Genomic DNA, 22,783 nt, shown 5'->3' on the forward strand with positions numbered 1-22,783 from the left:
GTTAACGCAAATATCGAATCAGCCAATCATGTGGCAGCAACTCAGTGCATAAAAGCACGCAGGCATGGGCAAAAGGTTCAGTTGTTGTTCAGGCCAAACGTCAGAAGGGGGAAGAAATGTGATCTAAGTGACTTTGACCGTGGAATGATTGTTGGTGCCAGATGGTGTGTTTGAGTATCTCAGAAATTGCTGGTCTCCTGGGATTTTCATGCACAACGGTCTCTAGGGTTTACAGAGAATGGTGCGAGAAACAAAAAAACCCATGCAGTGAATGGCAGTTCTGTGGGCAAAAACACCTTGTTACTGAGAAAGGTCGGGGGGTATTGGCCGCACTGGTTTAAGATGACAGGAAGGCAACAGTAAATGAAATAACCTTGTGTTACAACAGTGGTGTGTGAGAGCATCTCTGAATGCACAACACGTCAAAGCTTGATGTGTATGATCTACAGCAGCAGAAGACCACAAACATACACTCAGCGGCCACTTTATTAGGTACTTCCTGTGCCTAATAAAGTGGCCACTGCGTGTTTGTTATTTGGTTTTTCATCGTGGGAGGTGATGACGTTCAAACCCTGCCACAGATGTTGAGCATCTCTCTGTGATTTGTTTAGTCTGGAATTGCTGCTCTGCATGTGAGATGGACTTCTGACGATCGTTTCTGAACCTCTTCTACTTCCCTGGACAGTAAGTCCTAAACACTAGTGCTCTAGCCCAAAGCAGATGGTTCATAAGACCAGAAGACACTGGAGCAGAATTAGGCCATTCAGCCCATCAAGTCTGCCCCACTATTCATAGAACAGTACAGCACAGGGACAGGCCCGCTGGCCCACAATTCAATCATGACTCATTTACTTTCTCTTTCAACCCAATCCTCCTGCCTTCTCCCTGTAACCTTTGACATTCTTTCTAATCAATCTCCACTTCAAGTATACTCAATGACTTTCCTCCACATTTGTCTGTGGTAATGAATTCCATAGATTCACCACTCTCTGGCTAAAGAAATTCCTCCTCACCAACACCCTCTGACTAAAGAAATTTTTCCTCATCTCTGCTCTAAAGGGACACCTTCAATTCTGAGGCTGTGCCCTCTGGTCCTACTCTGTCCCATTATTGGAAACATTCTCTCCACATCCATTCTGTCAAGGCCTTTTAATGTTTGGTTGGTTTCAGTGAGATCTCTCTCTTTCTTCTAACCTCCAGTGAGTACAGGCCCAGAGCCACATGTGACCCCGAGGCACACGAGCCTAGTTCATGCTGAGGCCACACAGCCCCACCCATCACCTGACTTTGCCATTGGTTTCACCAATGAAACAGTGAATGCAGTATTCTACATTACCAACGTCCAACAAGGTTTTGTGATCACGATAAGAACGACTAAGCCAATCAATTCCACCATTTTGTTGGATTGCACACTGCCTCTGATGCCCTGGGTGCTTGAAACAGGCTTCATCACGGTGTGCAACAAGTCCAGCTTCACTGCTATCAAGCAACATGCTAGTGGGGTACACCTACAGTACTTGATAACCAGCAGTGCCTGGCAATTGTGAAAAAGGTGTAAAGGATGAACAATTACATCTTTCTTTGTGTCCGAGTGCACTGCCACCTCACTACAGTGCTAACCTTTTAATTTTTGTCAACTTCCTTGGGACCCTTTCTTATCCAGGGCTTCATGTCGGCAAAGACTCTTGTACTTTCCTTAAAATAAGTCTTAAAAGCTACTGATCTAGCTGTCAGCAGATGGTGAATCTCTTTGTTCATAAGACCATAAGTCTGTGACGACTATGGCATATTCACTCAGGTTCCCTTATGAGTCCTTTAGCAAGGCCCAGTCCACCAACTCAAAGCAGCTCTGTAGCCGTTCTTGTCATCGCTCTTTGTTGCCCTTACCCCTGATGCCTTGCTCCTTAGTCTCTATGTATGTGGGAGGAGGACAGCCAGATGCTCAGATTTCACAAAGTGCAGTTCACGGATGAAATGGTAAGCATTGTTAATGGGACTGTAGCACTGGTTGATTGCGTTGAGTACTCTGGTACTGCAGGTATTGTGCTAGTGGTACTAAGCAGAGATTTCTTCAAGCTAGCCTGATTGAAGTCCCCAGCAAGGATGTGAATAGTTTACAGGTAGGCCATTTCTCGTTTGTTAATCATGGTACTTAGTACATTGAGGGCCGGCTTGACATCTGCCAAGATGCTTGACAAGACCGTGACGAGTTCATCATGAAGAAGACGCTGTGGCCTCTGCCTCCTCCTGATGCCACTGTTTGAACCGTCTGGTGGATTGAGAATCTCAGGGTGGACTGCAATGTCCAGAGATTTAAAACCATGATGAACCTTTTACTTTACTCCAAATTTACTATTTTTGTAGTAGGTTTCAAAAGGTAATGTAGATAACCACTCTTCAAATGGCAATATTTCTCTAGTGCAGTGGTTATTACGTTCGCCTGAGACACTGAAGTTCCCTAGTTCAAAACCAACCAGAAACATTCGAAATCCTTTGAGGGCAGCACAGTAATGCAGCTGTCAGCATAACATCTTACATTGCCAGCGATGGGAAAATCGGGATTTCAATTCCCGCTGCTGTACACTCTCCCCGTAACCACATGGGCTTCCTGTGGGCTCTCCCGCATTCCAAAGATGTACAGGATAGGATTAGCAAGTTGTGCTAATGCTACGTTGGCAGCAGGAACTTGGCAACACTTATGCGCTGCCCCCACCCCCCACTACATCCCTGGACTGCGTTAGTTGTCGATGCAAATTGCGCATTTTACTGTATGTTTCAATTTTTTGATATACATGTGACAAATAAAGCTCATCTCTAAATTCCTATGTATCTAAATCGTGAAAGTTTGCTGCACCTTTTCAGAGAACGATTATTAGTGTGTAATTATCAGTCATGAGCAAGAACTGTGATGACTTGTTTCTTTTTCACCAATGTTCTTACTCACGCTGGCCTGTAATCGTGCCATTGATGTATTTCGGTTACATATTAATGTTACCAGCTGAGCCAGCGTTGGGAGGCTAGTTGAACTCTTGAAACTTTTTCACAACAGAAACCTGACCATAAAATTTAGGTTGTTACAACAAGGCACAAAAAGAACAAAAGAGCTGATCATTAACTTGAGGAAGCTGGGACAGCTTACACGCACCCATTTATATCAACAGTGCTAAAAACGAGAAGGTTGAAAGCTTCAAGTTCCTAGGTGTGGATATCAGAAATGGCCTGTCCTGGTCTGAGCACATAGACGTCATGCACAAGAAAGCTCTTCAGTGCCTCTAGTTCCTCAGGAGGCTAAAGAAATTTGACCTGCCGTCATCAACCCTCACCAATTTTTATTGATGCACCATAGAAAGCATCCTGTCCAGATACATTATGGCAACGGCTTTGTCCATGATGGCAAGAATCTGCAGGGAGTTGTGGACAGAACTCAGCACATCATGGAAAGCACACATTCCTCTCAGTGCCTTAACAAAGCATCCAACATAATCAAAGACCCCACCCACCCCCAGACATTCTCTCTTCTTCCTCCTCCCATCACATAAAAGATACAAAAGGCTGAAAGTATATGCCACCTGGGTCAAGGAGAGCTTTTATCCCACTGTAGTAAGACTACTGAAAGGTCCTCTAGTATGCCTGGTTGCTTATTTTAATTATTTATTTATCTATCTATCTATTTATTGAGCGAGTTACATTGTGGATTAGGCCCTTCTAGCCCTGTGAGCCCAGCAACCCCCAATTTAACCTTAGGCTAATCAATGGACAATTTACAATGACAGATTAACCTACCAACCAAGTAGCCTTTGGACTATAGGAGAAAACCCAAGTGGTCATGGGGAAAACATACAAACAGCGGCAGGAATTGAACCTGGGCTGCTTATACTGTAAAGCTAACCACTCTGTTACCGTGACTCTTGATCTCACAATCTCCCTTGTTATGGCCTTGCGCCTTATTCTGTGCCTGCACTGCATTTTCCATGCAACTGTAACACTTTGACCTACAGTCTGTAACTTTTTTTCCCTTGTACTACCACGGTGTAATGTAATGATCTGTATGTACAGCATGCAAACCAGTTCTTTACTGTACCTCGGTACACGTGACAGTGATAAACCTGTTTACCAACCTGAAGAATGAGACTACATCTAACTGGAAATCTGCAACAACACACAAAGGAACTAGAGGAACTCAGCAGGACCTATTGACTACGGAGCAAAATGGATAATTGAACCGAAACGTCAGCTACCCATTTTCCTCTGGAGATCCTGTCTGAACCGCTAAGTTCCTCCAGCTCCTTTTTGTGTTGAAGAAACTATCAAGGTGTCCTGATCCGGTTGTTTTGAATCAGCCCTGATGCAGAATCTCAAACCAAAACACTGACTCCACCTTTGCCCCATAGATTAAGCTTGACCTTCTGAGTTCTTCAAACTGTTTGTTCTTTTTTCTTAAACAACTGAAGAAGTATTGCACTGTAAGAGCTGCTATTTTATAGATAAAGTATTAAACTGAGTAAACTCCCTTTGATATACAGGATCCCTCGCCCTCTAAGGAGCAACAGAGTTCTCAGTGTAATCATGTAACAATCAACATAACTAAGGATTGCGTAGAGTGGGGAATCAGTATGCTGGAAGTGAGATGTAATTACTGGAAATCTAAGCTAAAAGAGAAGGCATTGGAACTCCTGTGTGCAAATTGATAACCACAATTCCCACATGACAACTGTTACTCTACAAAGGTACTTGTTGGCTTTAAACTGTTTTATAAAAACGTAATATAAACCAGAAAAGCCCAAATGTGGGACAAGTAAGCTCATCAAATAACATGAAAAAAGCCTAAAATATACTGAAATATTTTCAAATTAACATGACTTTTGAAAGAGTACGCATGTTCAACAATGCAGAATGACATAATTTGTTTGTCGTATTGCCTATTTTGGCACTGCAGTAGACTGTAATACAGGATTAGCTTCAAAACAGTACCAATTAAACACAGAGAACAAAATATTGATTGGGTTCCTGTGTCTTCATATTAGTCAGAGTTTGACCAAAGTGGTGCAGCAAATGATGTGGGTTCGAGATTCAGTTCATCTCTCAAAATGACAAAGTTTTTTGCTATTTAATGCTTTTCTTTGTGTTTGGATTATTTACCAAAAAGAGCATTACCTCAAAGCCATAAAAGACTGTTTCCAAGAGACGAATTTGTATTTATTTATTTGTTCTTTTTCAGTTTTGCCTTTTACATGGAACTAGTCTCCTTTACCAGGAACGAGCCTGGTATCTGGAACACAGATACCTGACGCCAGCAACAAGTGTGCAGATAAGGAACCAGGTGAGCCTAATCCTGGTGGAGTGTGGGGGGTGGGGAGTGCCATTCACAGCAGATAGCCCAGCAACGCTCTTTCAAAACATTTAAAATGCACAGAAAAATGAAGGGGAAAAAAAAATCTGAGTCAGTCCAGAAATCGGCTGGTTAGACTACTCTATTAACTCTGCAATAATCTATGTATGTTTTCTGTTAAATCTTCTAGACACCTTAACACCTTCACAAATAGGAAGGCCTTTATATTGAATAGACTAGATTGCTGCGAAGCACTTTTTACTGGCCTTCCAAAGCAATCTATTGGCAAACTTTAACTCATTCAGAATACCGCTGCTAGACTTATAACCACAACCAGGATGAGGGAACTCCTGTACGAGATACTCTGCATTGGCTTCTTGTATATTTTAGAATTGATTTTAACATTCTCTTACTTGTTTTTAAAACTCTTAATGGTCTGGGACTGGAGTACATCACAGAATTATTTTAATTTTATAATCCCGCTCAAACTCTCAGATTTTCTTCTGCCAGTCTCTTAATTTAAGCAACCTCCTTCGAAAGATAATTGTCAGGTCAGCTTTCTTGAACTATGTTCCTAAATTGTGGAACTCAATACCTAAAACTATAAGACTCAGCCGACACCTTTAAACATCAGCTCAACATCTATTTATTTAACCTTGCTTTTAACTAACATCTTTTTGTCTTTTATTTTCATGTTAATTTTTATTTTTACTTTTTTATTTTTGTATTTGTATTTTTATCCCATTGTAAAACATTTTGAAATACATCAACTGTATGAAAAGTGCTCCATAAATAAAGTTATTATTATTATTGTGAACCCACACTAATGACATTTGCAATCCAACTGCAATACAATGAGCTACTGGATTTTAGGGGGAAGTGTGGTCATGAGGGAAAAAGAGGAGGTCTCCTACAGTAAATCAAACTTTTAGTTAAAGCAGTTAGAAAGAGTCTCTAATTCTTCAAGGAAAGTCTAGACCTCAGCTGTCTGGCCCCATATCTCTCCCTTCAGGCAATCCCTACTCAGCCTGTTGATTTACTGTTATACTGGCAATGCACTTCAGTTTAGTCCTACTCAATCCCTGCCAACTGCCTCTTCCTATCGCTGCTTATTTTAGGTAGACAGCTGGCCAGTGGTACGTAGACAGAGCCCAGGACTTAAAATAGCTTAGGCAGCATTTAGAACACAGAACGTAGAACAGCACAGTGCAGTACAGGCCCTTCAGCCCATGATGTTGTGCCGACTCTTTAATCTATTCTTTGATCAATCTAACCCTTCCCTCCCACATAGCCCTTCATTTTTCTTTCATCCATTTGCTTATCTAAGAGTTTTTTGAAAGTCTCTAATGTATCTGCCTCTACCACCACCCTTGTTCCATGCATCTGTCACTCTCTGTGTAAAAAATCTACCTCTGACATCCCCCTTTATTCTTTCCTTCAAACATCTTGAAATCACCCCCCCCCCCCAATATTTGACCTGGGCTATATCCACCCTGGGGAAAAAAGGTCTCTAGCTAACCACTCTGTCTTTCACGTTTTACAGCAAGTTGTGTTTAGGTGAGTGGCTAGACTATGGAAGGAGCTGATGGAAGTTTAGGAAGAATAAAATGAAATTATTATAGGGATGTAGGAATAAAACAGTATTAGTGTAATTAGGCATTTGATGGTCAGTGTGCACTTGGTGGGTAAAGGCCTGTTTTTGTGTCATCCAACTTCCTGAAGATTGGGTGGGAATCAAGGTTTTCTAGGTGACACAATTTGCTTTACCGCCTTCAAAGAGAGAGTGATAAATTACAGCAAAGCAGCCTGGAGAAGTAGAGAGAAAAGATTCAAAGTGCATTTATTATCAAAGTATGCATACAGAATACAACTCTGTGATCTGTCCTCCCACAGGCAGCCACAAAACAAAGCAACACCATGGAACCTGTTCAAGAAAACATCAAACACCCCCAACACATGAAAAAAAAATAAAATGCAAAAAGCAAGCGAACAGCACATGGAATATCAAACATCCAGCCAGGAGTCCAGTAGCATTCAGTTTAGTTCAGTTCAGCATAGCGCTGTTAGCCCATTGCAGGACAAAGCATCCTTCACAGCGCTTGCCCCAATCAAACCGCACAGAAACAGTAAAATAAAAGCGAGTAACCAGAATCCAGAAGCACATGTAACATGAGCCTCAAAGTCTATCCAAAACGAGGAAACGTGGAACAGAGAGAGGCAGTATGCAGCAGTTGCTGGCATTCTGAAATAATGCTGGAAATACCCCACAGATCAGGAGGAGAGAAAAAAGCAATTTTCATATTCTTAAAGATACGTTTGATTCACATCCAAGAAAGATTAGACTTGTTAAGGATAATCATTATGACTTTGTGCAGGGGAAGTTAGTTCTTACAAATGGCTGAATTTTTTGAGGAGGTGACAATAATTTTTGATGAGGTAGGGCAGTGGATGCTGTATAAATGGACTTCAGTAATGCTTTTGACAAGGTCCCTCATGATCCAAAAGATTAAGGCACGTGGGATCCATGAAGACTTGCTACATTGGATTCAAAATTGGCTTGACCATTGAAAACAGTGGCAGAGGCCGTTGAGATGCAGTATTCCACAAGGGTTAGTGCTCGGCTCTCTTTTGTGATTTGGACTGATTAGACCATAAACCCTACGATATAGGAGCAGAATTAGGCCATTTAGCTCATCGAATCTGCTCTGCCATTTCATCATGGCTAATCCACTTTTTCTCTCATCTCCAGTCTCCTGCCTTCTTCCTGTATCCCTTCATGCCCTGACCAATCAAGAATCTATCAACCTCTGCCTTAAATATACATGAAGACTTGGCCTCCTCAGCTGCCTATGGCAAAGAATTCCACAGATTCAACACTCTCTGGCTAAAGAAATTCCTCCTCATCTCCATTCTAAAAGGATACTCTTCTGTTTTGAGGCTCTGCCCTCTGGTCTTAGACACTCCCTCCATAGGAAAGATCCTTTCCACATCCACTCTATGAAGGCCTTTCACCGTTCAATGTTTCAATTAGGTCACCCCTAAATTACCGTGAATACAGGCCCTGGTTACTGATCACTAAATTTGCAGTAAGTTTCCTCAGTGGATAGTGAAAAAGGTTGCCAGAGGATTTATGAGATTATAGACCCGCTGGAAATGTAGGCAGTGAAATGGTAGATGGAACTTAATCCAGACCTGTGAGGTGGTGCACTTTGGGAGGTCAAATTTAAGAGAACCATATACAGCAAATGACAGGACTCTTTGTAATATTGATATACAGAGCAATCTTGGGGTACATGTAGATTGCTTTCTGATAATGGGAACACAGGTTGATTGGGTGGTAAGGAAGGTGAATGGCATACTTAGCTTAAGTATAAAAGTCAGGAAATAATATTGTAGGGGCAGAAAACATTTGGAGTACTGTTTACAGTTCGAGCCACTGCATTACAGGAAGGATTGTATTGGGTGTAGAAGACGTTCACTGGGATATTGTGTGAAGTAAAGAATATCAGTCATAAGATGAAGATGGACAAGCTTGGATTTTTTTGGAGCAGTAGAGGCTGATGGGAGGGGTAGGGGCAACATAATCGAAGTATATAAATGATGAGAGCCACAGGTAGGTTAAGCAGTCAGAATCTTTGTCCTAAGATACTCAAGGGCAGAGATTTACGGTGAGATGAGGAAAGTGTAAAGGAGATTTACATGGGAAAATTTTACCCAGAGAGTGTTAGGTGTCTGGAATACATTGCCAGGAGAGGTGAGGGAGAGAGATAGGACATTAACATTCAGTAGCGTTCAGGCAAACACATGAACAAGCAGGGATTTAAGGATTATGTACCACTTTCAAGCATATATATCCATTTTAAATTAACATCATGGCCAGCACAGACCTTGTGGGCCAAACGACCTCTTCCTGTGCTGTGCTGTTCTAAATTTTATATATGTCTATGGGTTATTGAATGACATATTGCTGCAACAGATGTTGGTGTTATTTTTGACAGCAAATGCTTTCCTATCTCACAAGATTCTCTTTAGTATTGAATTAAGGGTACAGCTCTTGTGTTCTACTGTATTTTTAAGCCCCTTTAATTCGGTTGATATACTAGACTCTTAAGGGTTCCCAACCTGGGGACTGTGGACCACTGGGTTAATGGTAGGGGGTCCAGGGCACAAAAAAGGTTGGGAACCACAGTAGAGCAATCAGCAATGTGCTGGTTGACTCTGAAAGGCATCACTTCTGAATCTAATACCATCGTAATGCTGTTTCGACCTGACATCCACACAAGCATGCTTTCATTCAAGGATATTTCTGTAGTCCATCTGAATAATTACCTGGACCCATTATCATCACACTAAATCAACAACACTAACTCTGATTGCAACATGTCGAGTACCAGACTAAACCAGCCAATGCCAGCCAGGGAGCAGAGCAGTGCAAAGTTCATTAACACCAACAGCACAATGTATTCACCCATTAGGATGTTTCCCTGAAATTCTGTCAGAACTAAATATGCTGCTGAAATTGAAAAGAGGTACTGACAACAGTTTGAAAACAAGTTGTGGTCAGTGACTACGCAGCTTTAATTTCTGAGTAATATCGAAGCTTTGCTTGTTTCTGTTTCCTGAAATATATCTCTGAAAATGATGTATATTTGTGTGTCTGTTTGCCTGTGTGTAAATGTGTTTCTCTTCTCCCTCATTTTTTATAGCACACACAGTTGTGTATGTATTCATGAAACTCACTCTGCAAATGGGCTTACATATGTTCTGATTAATTATATCAAAAATGTTTTGTGCACAGCACTTCTACTTAACGTATTCCTTTGCATGTTGTGTTACTTGTTTCTTGCATTAGGTGTAATTTTTGACCTTGTATAACTGATGGGCGACCACTGAAAATTTGCTTCACATTGCACATGTTTCTGGTCATTTAGGTGAAAAGTTGACTTTCTGATTTATGCTACTAATAGACCAGCCTTCTGTCTAAGAGCTTAAGGTAGTTTAATTACAAGTAAAGATTTGGCTTCAAACATTTAAACAAGCAAAATAGCCATTGGTAAACCATTCAAAAATTAGTTGGCAATGTACCAGATAATCCCCTGGACCAGTGGCCATAAGAGTAGACAAATTTTGGACACCAAGGCGGCTGTAGAGGTTCTCAATGTTTCTTTCCATCAAGTTTGACAAAGAGGGGAATGGGTGTCCAGCTACTAACCATATTCCACTGGCATCCTACTCTGTGAAGATAAAAGTTTGTTTGTAGTGAGTGACAGGATTATGCCAAGTCATTTCTCCACTTCTTCTCAATTGAATCCTATCTGAATTCACTCCAGGATGATGCACCTGCCAGTTGTGGAGCTAGACCACCATAGCAATATGACATTGGCGCAGAACCAGGCCATTCAGCCCATCAATTCTGCTTTATTACTCCATCATGGCTGATTTATCATCCCTCTAATTTGGCATCAATGGAGAAATGGAGGAGGGAAATTTAGCAAGGATTATATTTTATAACAATAGTGCTTTTCATTAGCTGTTTACTAGGCACATATTACCTTGATAAAGCTGATGTACAACTTCTTTTGATACATCTTATAACCAAGCAAAGATAGTAATCAGAACTTTTATTCTTCAAAATGTAAAAATGAGACATCCCCAAGTTTGAAAAGCCCTCAGTTCACTCTGTCTTTGTTTAGAAAATACCTGTTTTAATTAAGTGTTTTGTTCTAGCTAGGGGCAATGAAACAGGAGCTGCAGTTACCTTATCTCATTAACTTATTAAAACTTTCATTCCTCATCTACCCCCCTCTTTTACCACCCTTTTGAGAGGAGTGAGATCATAGTGCAGGCTCTTGCTCCAGAGCACCTTCTGAAACTCATTATTGCAAGGTTCATGTGTGTTGATAGGACTAGGTTCTCTTCTGAGGCAGTCCCTTTGTGACTCGCTTCTACAGAGTGAATAATGACTGGCTCTGAATTCTGTGAACATGAGGTGGCCACTGTTGGAAGGTCTAATAACATTGTTTTTTAAGGTTCACACATGACAAACAATGATGTCTTGTATCAGTTGTCTATGTTATGTCTTCACGTGAAATCTCTTGGGGAAACTAAGAGAATACAGAATAGAACTGGGGGGCAAGAGGGGAAAGATTTACTAGGGGAAACTTTTGATGCAGAGGTTGGTGAGTATATGGGATGACTTGCCAGAGGAAGTGGTTGAGGCAAGTACAATAATATCACTTAAGAAGCATTTGGATAGGTACATAGAGGGGAGGGGCTTGGTGGGATATGGGCTGACCATAGGAAATTGGGACTAGCTGGGTGGGCACTGCGGCTGGGCCAAAGGACCTGCATCTGTTCTGTATTCCTTCATGCTCTCTATAACTCTGTAATGCTGTTGTAATATACATGCCATTTGACAAATATTTCGACTTGAAATTGAGGCATCGTGGGAGATCAGAACATTGGGACAGCTGTTGGAGCCCTCTGCACTTGAGGTATCTCTCTCTCTCTTGATGGAATGTGAACTAGTTTTTGTTGGACTCTAGATCATGGACTCTGGGTGTTTTGCTGTGCTTGTATGGTGGGCGGTGGTGCTGATGCTCTTTGCTGAGATAAGTGGGGCGGGGGAGGGTTGATGCTTTTGCTGCTGACAGTACGTGGGAGGAAGGCGGGGGAGCTCTGGGGTTCTCAAGTTTTTTCTATAATTCGTTCTTTGAGGTTTTCTTCTGTTTTGTGCATGTCTGCAGAGAGTAAGAATTTCAAGTTGTATATTGTATACATTCTCTGATACTAAATGGAGCCATTGAACTTAATACTGGTTCCATTTATCACCTATTTAGTTTTTATTATTATGTATTGCAATGTACTGCTGCCGCAACACAAAAAAATTCATGACATATGCCAGTGATAATTAAACCTGCTTCTGATTCTACCAGCTTCTATTCCCCTCCCACCCGGCCTTCCTGTACTGCTATACACTGACAGTCTTTCTTCTTCTCTCTCAGTCCTGCTGCAGTTTCTCAACCTGAAACATCATCACAGGCATTTTGCCTCCACAGATGCTGCTTGTCTCACTGGGTTCTCCCAAGGTTCTGTTTTCTGTTCCCGATCACAGTATCTGCAGTCTCTTATTGTCTTCGTAATGTAATAACATCACCTTCTCCAGTGTGAGGGGTGTAGATAGGGGGTAGATAGCAGATAACTTTCCCCATGAAATTTGTTCGTTATGCGCTGTGTCATATGATGTGGGTGATCATGGTCTTTCCATGATCATGACTGCTCTTGGCAAATTTTTCCGTGGATGTGGTTTTCCATTGCTTTCTTCTTTACAAGACAGGTGACCCCAGGCATTATCAATATACTTCAGAGATTGTCTGCCTGGCGTCACTGCTCACATAACCAGGACCGGTGCTCGTACGACCATCCACTGCCTGCTCCCATGGCTTCACGTGACCTTGATCGGGGGGGCGGCTGAGCAGGTGCCACACCTTACTCGAGGGTGACCTGCAGGCTAGCAGATGGAAGGAGCGCCTTACACCTCCTTTGAGTAGAGATGTATCTCTACCTGCCACCCACACCCCATATCAGATGTGTGTAAAATCAGAGAGCATAGGTTTAAGGTAACAGGTAGGAGGTTTCGAGGTGATCTGATTTGTTTTTCGTCTGGAGGGTGGTTGAAATCTGAAACACACCGCTAAGTGGGAGGTGGAGGCAAGTGCTCACATATTTAAAGAATACTTGAATCATGAAGGCATAAAAGCCTCTTCTGACCATTGTGGTTCAGAAGATGTACTGAAAAATGGGATTAGTATAGATGATTACTTGACAGTTGGCATGGGTATGGTGGGCCAAGGACCCTGTTTCTGTGATCAGTGACTCTGAACTGCACTCTGGCGTGTATGAGATGAAGCAAGCCACACCAGTTACTAGGTCACGGCTAGCGTTTTTATTATATAGGTATATCCCTCTTGGAATTGCCCTTTGCTCGTGCCTTTTTACTGACAAAACTCCTTGAAACTAATAAATATTTGTTCACTGGCCAACTTAGTGCCAGAGTTTAAAGGTTAAAAGTTGTACAAAGTTATTTTTTTCCTGTGCTACAAAACCTTTCACAAGTGCTCTGCAGTTGTCTGAGGGAGATAACCTCTTCTGATCATTGTGGTTCACCATCCTATGCAGCATAATCCTGCACACATTCAGTCAGATTTCATGAATTTTACACAGAAACCCATGACGTTTCTGAAACCTGACCTGCTAAACCTCAAATGGCAAAATTTTAGATTGCAGTGTGATGGTACAGTATCACAAGTAACATCTTCATAAAGCAGGATAAACATACCTATACATACATATCCCAAGCAGTAAAGAAGAGTCAGTGTGTAATGGAAGGTGGGAGACGAGGGGTGGGGTAGAGTGAAAGGATAGGACATGAGGTGGGGAAGCAAGACATGTTTATACAAACTATTTTCAATCAATTTATAGACCTATATAAGGATTAGCAATTCACAGATTAATCTTTGCACTGCATCAATTAACGAGATAAAAATTAAAAGTGAAGTGGGAAGTATTTACTTGAGAACGGAATCCCTAAGCCACTACTACAGAAACTGATCGTTCAGGTGATATCGCAGAGTGGAGTCAATTCTCATTGGTTTGGTTCCAACACCAAAGGCCAGGTATGTGTTGCAACAGATCAAGCACTTGCTGTTCTTTCTTACCCCTTCACAATAATGCACATCACTAGGCTGTGAAGTCCTTTGGAATGTCGTGAGGTCGTGAAAGGCAGGTTTTACCTCTGTGTTGCTTAAGTAAAACATGGTGCCAAAACTAATAACTGTGATCATTTTGGAACTGAAGATAGATAGATAGATACTTCATTGATCCCAAAAGAAATTACTGTGTCACAGTAGCATTACAAGTGTACAGATATAAATATTAGAAGAGAAGTAAAAAGAATAAAAAATTGGTACCATAAACAGTCTCACAGGAGGGGTCATCACTTCCCCAGCTATAGATTGACTCATTATAGAGCCTAATGGTCGAAGGTAAGAATGACCTCATATAGCGCTCTTTGGAGCAGCACAGTTGTCTTTGTCTATTACTAAAAGTGCTCCTCTGTTCAGCCAAAGTGGCATGCAGAGGGTGAGAAACATTATCCAGAATTGCCAGGATTTTCCGTAGGGTCCTTCGTTCCACCACAGCCTCCAGGGTGTCCAGTTTGACTCCTTTAACAGAACCAGCCTTTCTAATCTGTTTATTGAGCCTGTTGGCATCACCCGTTTTGATGCCATTGCCCCAGCACACCACTGCGTAGGAAATTGTAATTTGTACTGGCAACAACAGACTGATAGAACATGTGAAGGAGAGGCCTGCATACTCCAAAGGACCTCAGTCTCCTCAAAAAGTAGATGCGACTCTGGCTCTTCTTGTACACAGCCTCTGTGTTGGTGTTTCATTCAAGTCTGTCATCCAGGTGCACCCCCAGGTACTTGTAGGTCTCCACCACATCCATGCCCTCACCACCAATAGTGCTGCATTGTCAGAATTGTAGAGTGATCAAGCATAGAAACAGGCCATTTGACCCAGCATTACCAATTAGCACCCATAATACACTAATCCCATTTAATTCTTCCCACATTTCCATCAAACTCCTAGATCCTCACCTACAGACTAGGGACAATTTACAGTGGCCAATTAAGCTACTTTGGACTTTGGGATGAAACCAGAGAGCCTGGAAGAAACACAGGGAGAACATGTAAACTCCACACAGACAGCACCTGAGGTCAGGATTAAATCCAGTTTGCTACAGCTGTTTGGCAGTAACTTTACTAGCTGTACCTCTGTGCTACCTGGAGGTTGCACATCCTTTTGAATATAAGTGCAGTCTTTGGTGGATGTAAAACACTGTATTTTGATGAGCAGAAATATCCTCCATCTTAAACCAGTCCATACATCAAAATTACTCAAGCAAATTTATTCCTCCGGCAGTGACCAGAGCCCATTGGTGCTGGTCTGCATGTCTTCCATTTCCCATAATCACCATGGAAAATGGAGAAGAGGAGAATCTCAAACACGAGAAAATCTGCAGATGCTGGAAATACAAAGCGACTCACACAAAACGCTGAAGGAAATCAGCAGGTCAGGCAACATCTATGGAAGAGAGTAAAGAGTCAATGTTTCAGGATGAGACACTTCTTCAGCACCCCCACCCATGCATATATACAGTCCTCCAAACCCAGGAGAGGCAGTCTTCGACCTCCAGCCTCTAGTGGACTTGGACTCGGACTCAAACTTGCAGGTGTTGGGCCTTCCAGCTTTCCCAGAGGACTCACAAAGATTCACATACTTGGGCTCCAGCCAAATGATCCTCAACTTTCAGACTTCTGATTCGAGCTTTCGGCCTCAGTCGTCAACACTCACCCCAGGACCTGCCAATTACCAAACACTAGACATCAATTCCAGACTCCCCGATTACAGGACCCCAAACACTAGGCTTTGAACTCTGGTCTCACCGATTTGTGAACCCAGAGGGTGATTGGACATTGTTCCATCTGCCAACATAGAACTCCGACACCAGAACCCACAACTCGTTCACCAGCCTTTGTCTGCACTGATCTGCTTGCCCAACAAGCAACTACAACGTCCCACGTCTCTGGCCTTCAAACACAGCGTGGAGGCTTAAATTCTGGCCTGATCTCTAATTCCTCCTATATCCCTGTCCCTGTAGCCTAATCTAACTCCTAATTCCCCTCTCTGTCCCCCCCCGAAAACCCTGCGTAACTAAAAAAAACAACTAACAGACACAGAATGCTGGAGGAACTCAGCAGGCCAGGCAGCATCTATGGAAAGGAGACTGTTTTCTCTTTTCCATAGATGCTGCCTGGCCTGCTGAGTTCCTCCAGCATTTTGTGTGTGTTGCTTGGATTTCCAACATCTGCAGATTTTCTTGTGTTTGTGAAAAAACAGCTAAATCTGAACCACAACTTTGTGATATAGATTGCAGCTCCGCGCCACCTTACAGCACACTAGAGCTCCTTCTGGTTTAAGATGGCATTACTGAGGTCGGGTGACAGTTTACTGGCGGTTCATAAAGCAAGAAATATAACTACGTTACTAATGGCACTTTTTCTGTGGCAACTTGTGGTAACCGATCACTGCAAACAATGAAGAGGTGAGCGAAGGTGAGGTCGGCGTGAAGGTCAAGGCGTGTGAGTGCAATGCAAAATCAGAGCATGGTCGAGATGGAGTTGGGGGTGCGAAGTCAGAGCAGAGGAGTTTTGGAGCCTCTCCACCTAAACCAAGAGCGTGGTTGGATAGATCCAAGCACTGTGTCACATTGAAAAGTTTGGATACGGGCTGGAACTCGCAGCAGGGTCTGAACCCAGAGTGTATCACTGCGACACAAGGCCCAAGGAGTGATCTGATGTTTGGACAATTTAAACACTGGACTGGATGGATTGAGAAGGCTGGGGGTGTTGCTGTGTGATGAACTGAGGCAGAGGCTGTGAGCCTGCTCTGCGTTTTGTGCCTACGGACTCACTTTGGTCCTGAATGCTGTTGCTTGTGTTTATTGTTCGCACGATTTGTGTTCTTTCTCTCTCTTTGCGCATTGGGTGTTTATTAGTCTTTTTTTAATGGTTTCTTTTGGGTTCCTTGTTTTGTGGCTGCCTGTAAGGAAGCCAATCTCCAGGTTGTATAATTTATACATACCTTGATAATAAATCAGAATCAGGTTTAATATCACTGGCATATGTCATGAAATTTGTTAACTTTGCAGCAGCTGTACAATGCAGTACATGATAAATATAGAAAAGTCAAATAAATAAGTAAATCAATTGCAGTAAGTATATATATATATATATATATATATATATATATATATGTATATTAAGTAGTTAGATTTAAAATAGTAAAAAAAACAGAAATAATAAAAACATGAGGTAGTGTTCACAGTTTCAATGGCCATTTAGGAATCGGATGGCAGAGAGGAAGAAGCTGTTGCTGAATCACTGAGCGTGTGCCTTCAGCAATGAGAAGAGGGCATGTCCTGGGTGGTGGGGGTCCTTCATGATGGATGCTGCCTTTCTGAGGCACTGGTCCTTGAAGATGCCCTGCATGGTAGGGTCAGTCAATGATCAGATACCTAATGGGTATTCCCCCATTAAGTGGACCATCAACTCCCTGATGATGGTTTGAAAGCAACATGTTGCATTGCTCCATGAATTATTAAATGTATTAAATAAAAATTATTGGTATTTTTCATAGAATAATGCCGAGGAGGAAGCCTTTCAGCCCATACTGTCTTTGAAGCACTGAATCAATTAAGCTTTCCACATAGCCTTGGAATTCCACGCCCCACTGCCCCAACTCAAGAATTCCAGGTGATAGGTGTACAGCGTAGAAACAGGGTTTCAGTCTACCATGTCCACAATGACCACCTGTACTGATCCCATTTACCAGAACCTGGTACACAGCCTTCGCTGCCTTATTAGCTCACCTGCTCAGCTAGGTATTTCTGACAAATTGTGAGAGCTCCTGCCTCGGACAGTGCATTTGATTCCAACTAACCTCTGGGTGAAAAGATTCTTTCTTAGACCCCCCCCCCCCAACTGAATCTCTTACTTGTTACTCTAAACTAGGTTGTTACTTGTTCCTCATCTTTTTTTATGCCATGGAGCTTCTGTACCTCCTTCCTGATGGTAATAGTGAGAAATGTACTTCGAATTTTAAACTTCGATGAGCTGCCCCACGACAAATACACCTGTACAATATGGGACTACCAGTTTGATGAGGGATTATCACATGGTTGCAATTTGTGTTCAAAATCAGCAGCGCATTTCCTGCGTTACAAAGATTACCACATTTCCAAAAGAGAGTACTTTATTGGCTGTAGAGCGGTTTAGGGAATCCTGAGGTTGTGGTTGGTGCCAAGCAAATTCAAACCTTTCCAACCATCTTTGTAGTCATTCACTGCTTGAACACGTGGAATACAAAGTGCTAACAAAGGTGCTAAATTATACAAACTAATCCCATTAATCTGCACATGGTCCTTACCTTCCATTCTCAGACCATTCATGTACCTATCTAAGTGTTACTTGAACCTACTTATTATATCTTCTTCCAAGCACTGCCTCTTTCTGTGTAAAAAGCTTGCCTGGCATATCTCCTTGAAATATCCACATCTCACCTAAACCTTTGCCCTCTACTATTGGATATTTCCACCCTAGGGGAAAAATGTCTCTGTCCACCTATGCCTCTCATATTTTTATATACTTCTAACAGGTTGTCCCTTAACCTCCAAGGCTCCATAGAAAACAATCCAGGTTTGTCCAAACTCTTCTTGTGGCTAATAGTCTCCAATCCAGGCAAAATCCCATTGAGTCTTTACCATGCCCTCTCCAAAATCCCCACATTCTGCACACAGTACTCCGAATGTGGCCTGTCCAAATTTTTTGTACAACTGCTGCCTGACTTCCTGACCTTTATATTCGACACCCTGACTGCTGAAAACAAATCGTTTTCCAGGTAAATGTTATAAAATTTGTTCAGGTGGATGTAAAGAGATATGAGACCACTTAAAAATAACAGGGGTGTTCTCCCAACAGCACACACAAAATGCTGGAGGAACTCAGCAGGCCAGGCAGCATCTATGGACAAGAGTACAGTAAGACCCTTCAGCAGGACCCTTCCTCCAGTCCTGCTGAATGGGGCCTCGGCCCGAAATGTCAACCGTACTCTTTTCTATAGATACGTGGTTTTCGGAACTTATTGACAATTAACCATACACAACTTTGGCATTAGGATGCAGAAAATGTTTTCAGCATCATATGTTTTTTTTTCAAAAAACAAGCTTGTGAATACCTTTGCAATAAAATAACCCACTGATATTTGTTCTCTAAACTGCCCCGATACAAAATACTTGGAATTATATATTGTAGAGCAGAGGTTCCCAACCTGGGGTCTATAGTCCCCTCGGTTAATGATAGGGGTTCATGACACAGAAAAGGCTGGGAGCCCCTGTTGTCAAGCTTCAGCTTGCTGCTACTGATGGGGCTTGTAGGGGTTGCAGAGGGAAGATTACAGGCTCCTTTCAAACAAAGATGTACATTTGGAACTCTCTTCTACAACGGCTATTGATGCTTGGTCAATTGTTCATTTTAGGTCTGAGGCTGAGAGATTTTGTTAAATATAAGCTATTAGGACAATAGGACAAAGGCAGCATATGGAGTTGGATCACAAGTCAGCTGTGAGCTTATTAAGTGGAAGAACAGGGCTGAGAGCCTAATTCCTTTTCCCGAATACTTCAAATGCAGTATATCTGTAAACCACCATTCATAGGATTGTAGTTATTTTGTACAGTCATGGAACACTGGAGTGCCTTGTTTCACACAAAATTAACTTTACATCAGAAAGACATAAATTATTTCCTGCAACGTATTCCATGGCAAAAAGCCTGTAGATATTTTTCCACACGTCCCAGCACTTCATTGTCACTGACGAGAGGACCATAAACTGTGACCACTCCAAGCTTGATGGACTTTATGGCGTGATCTTTTTTAAGGTTATTTTTAACCTAAGAGCACTGTAAAGAAGGGGAAATTTTCACACTACAGTTATGTAAGAGTAAAAACATTCGTACACAAAATGGTTGAAATGATTCAATTTATTATTGCAATTAGTTCAGTGACTGACTTGCAGTTTACCCTAATTGGTGCCCTTGAGAATATTGTTTTTTTAGAGTTCTGTATCATTTAATTAACTACTGCCATCAAGTAAACTTGCATGTTCCTGCTACCCAATAAGCTCCTATTGACAGCATATAGTTTGCAATCTGTGAATCACTGAAGACTCATTAACCAAGTGGACATTTCTTCATCATGAATTGCCACTGCAGCCTCTTACTTTGCACCCAGCCAGAGTGAAACCACATTATCTGTATGCTATACAAAGAAAATGTGTCTCCTTCCACCAGTGAAGCCAGTGCTGTTTAGAAGTAAAGGTTTTAACAGCTGTTCACAACTGGGTGTCACAAAACAATTATTTAACAAGTAATGGTTGTTGACTCATTAAACAGTGTATCTTGTTTTTTACATATTTATGCACTCGAAACAGAATCCCAAATAGAGGATTGATGGATGCAGGTGGCTCACTAAACTTCTGTATGTTTGTTTTTAACTTCTCCCACTGGTTTTGGCCTCTGACCTAGTCTAGTTTCAAATCCCATTTTACTGCCTAAGAGGTGAATAGGATTTTCTGGGCAATAAACTTGTTGGTGATGAGAATGTGTCAGCTGTTCACTGTATTTCTCAGTAAAGTTGATGCACACTGATAAACTAAACCTGAATCTGGAGAACAAAACCTTCTCAATAATTGCACTTGCTTCCGGGGTTATAATAATGGCATTTTTGGAACACGGTGACTCATCCAACTGTGTTATCAAAAAAAATTCAAAGCAAGCCTGACCAAAGATATTTTAAGGAGAACTTTTAAAATTGGAGAAGGCTCAGGACCTAGTCACCTGAAACAGAGCACTGCTGATAGTGCAGTGGAAACTGGGGGGGGTGAGATGCATGAAAGACCTGAATTGGAAGAATGCCACTCTAATTACACAGAAGTTCATTGCAACTGCAGTCAGCAAAGCATAGATCTGATATAAATCAGTGCTTTGGAGAAATCTGGCGAACAGTCCTTCCGATGGGTTGATGGTGTTATTTCTCTTTATTCCTTAGCTTAAGCGAAAGAATGGAAAGAGAGCAGAAAATAAGGGTATAACTGCAGTTGTTTAAGAGCTGTAATTAGCCAGCGCAGAGAAAGAAGAGAGTTTTAAAAAAATTGTCTGAATAAAATTGACCTTCTGGGAACCAGAGCGTGTGGGGAAGATGGTCACATTATCTAGAACTGTAACAGGAGTTTCTTCCAATTAATTCTCTGTTCCAACATCAGCCTAGAGTTAGCAGAGCCCCCAAGAAATGAATGAACACATTTTAATGCCCTTTCTCCAGCAGGAATTTAAGTAAACAACGCCCCCTTTTTAAACATTTCTGCACTGCTTGGATTCAATGTTCAACATAACTGTAGTGACAAGGAGCCGTTTTGCATCGTAAACTGAGCTTAGTAAAATACAAAAATAATATTTCTATGTCTCAGTTGCTTCCTCACTCTCTCACCTTATTAGGTAAATATTTTTTAATACTTCAAAAATAAACTTTATTCATCATAGAAATATACACTATATACAATGCAAGAAACTACAAAACATATTAGCTCCTTAGCACATCATAAATACTGTGTGCCTAACTCAGTCATGCCCCATCAAAAGTTGCAAGGCACTAGAAATAAACACCATCTTCCATAGGTTGCCTTTCTTTTTATCAAAGTTCAAAGTAAATTTTATTACTGGAGTACATATACAGTATGTCACCATGTACAAACCTGAGATTCTTTTTCTTGCGGGCATACTCAGCAAATCTATAGAATAATAGCTATAACAGGATCAATAATGAGAGCATGAAATAACAAGATAAAAGTCCTTAAATTGAGATAATTAGTTATGGGAACATCTCTTTTGTTCAAGAGCCTGATAGTTGAGGGGTAGTAATTGTTCTTGAACCTGGTGGTGTGAGTCCTGAGGCTCTTGTACTTTCTAGCTGATGGCAGTAGCGAGAAAAGGGCATGGGCTTATGCGAATGTTCTGTACTTGAAGCCATTTGCGCACAAATTTTGGAAGTAACAAGTGAACATCATAAGATATATAAGATGCTCATTATTAACAGAAGTTTAGGATCAGTTCATGCAAATTGTTGAAGCTGCAGCTTTCTAGATGCCTTTGTTTCCAGGATCTGACTTTTGATGGGAGGTTTAGCAAGTGGTGCCCCCTTCCCATTTCCATCGTAGTGCCAAGTCCATGCTCTTCTCACCGTAGAAACTGGACAGCAGTGAACAAGTTCTGGAATTTGACAAGTGCCACCATCTTCTTTTTTTCTGCAGAATGTACTAGGAAAAATAAATCAAGGAGAAAAATATAATCACAGTTCCAATTTTCTAATCTTCTGTTCCCAAATCCCTTGTCCTTGCAAACATCCAGCAATCTCTTTGCCTTTCCACATCCTTCTCAAAGTATGGTGATCAAGCTGGACTCAATGTAATCTAATAAATGTTTCATAAAGATTTAGCATCAATTCTCTAGTTTCAACCATCACTTGCCAGCTTGTACTCTTTCTCTTCTCCCCGCCTTCTTATTCTGGCTCCCGCCCCTTTCTTTATAGTCCTGATGAAGGGTTTCAGCCTGAAACATCAACTGTTTATTCCCCTCCAAAGTTTCTCCCTCATTTGCTGAATTCCTCCAGCATTTTGCCTGTTGCTCAAGATCTCCAGCACCTGCGGGATCTCCTGTGCTTATAACTTCTCTTTATTTGTTCTTTATTCTTCTGTTTATATCTCACAGAATTACATTTG

The 22,783-nt window shown here is 41.6% G+C and overlaps 1 protein-coding gene across 2 annotated transcripts in view; it reads left to right on the top strand.

Annotated features, from left to right (window-relative positions):
• acoxl (acyl-CoA oxidase-like) overlaps positions 1 to 22,783 on the top strand; it is a 396,539-nt gene that overhangs the window by 362,956 nt on the left and 10,800 nt on the right. Inside the window, exons 18-19 of one of the 2 annotated variants that reach the window (XM_072246899.1) lie at positions 4,524 to 4,727; positions 5,219 to 5,305. In XM_072246899.1, the coding sequence (XP_072103000.1) occupies positions 4,524 to 4,688 (165 nt within the window). In that variant the 3' untranslated portion in view covers positions 4,689 to 4,727; positions 5,219 to 5,305. Of the gene's footprint in view, positions 1 to 4,523; positions 4,728 to 5,218; positions 5,321 to 22,783 lie in introns of those variants that run through there. The other variant, XM_072246892.1, reaches the window with a different exon arrangement.

This window comes from Mobula birostris, chromosome 2, assembly GCF_030028105.1.
Source record: "Mobula birostris isolate sMobBir1 chromosome 2, sMobBir1.hap1, whole genome shotgun sequence".
Lineage (NCBI taxonomy): Eukaryota > Metazoa > Chordata > Chondrichthyes > Myliobatiformes > Myliobatidae > Mobula > Mobula birostris.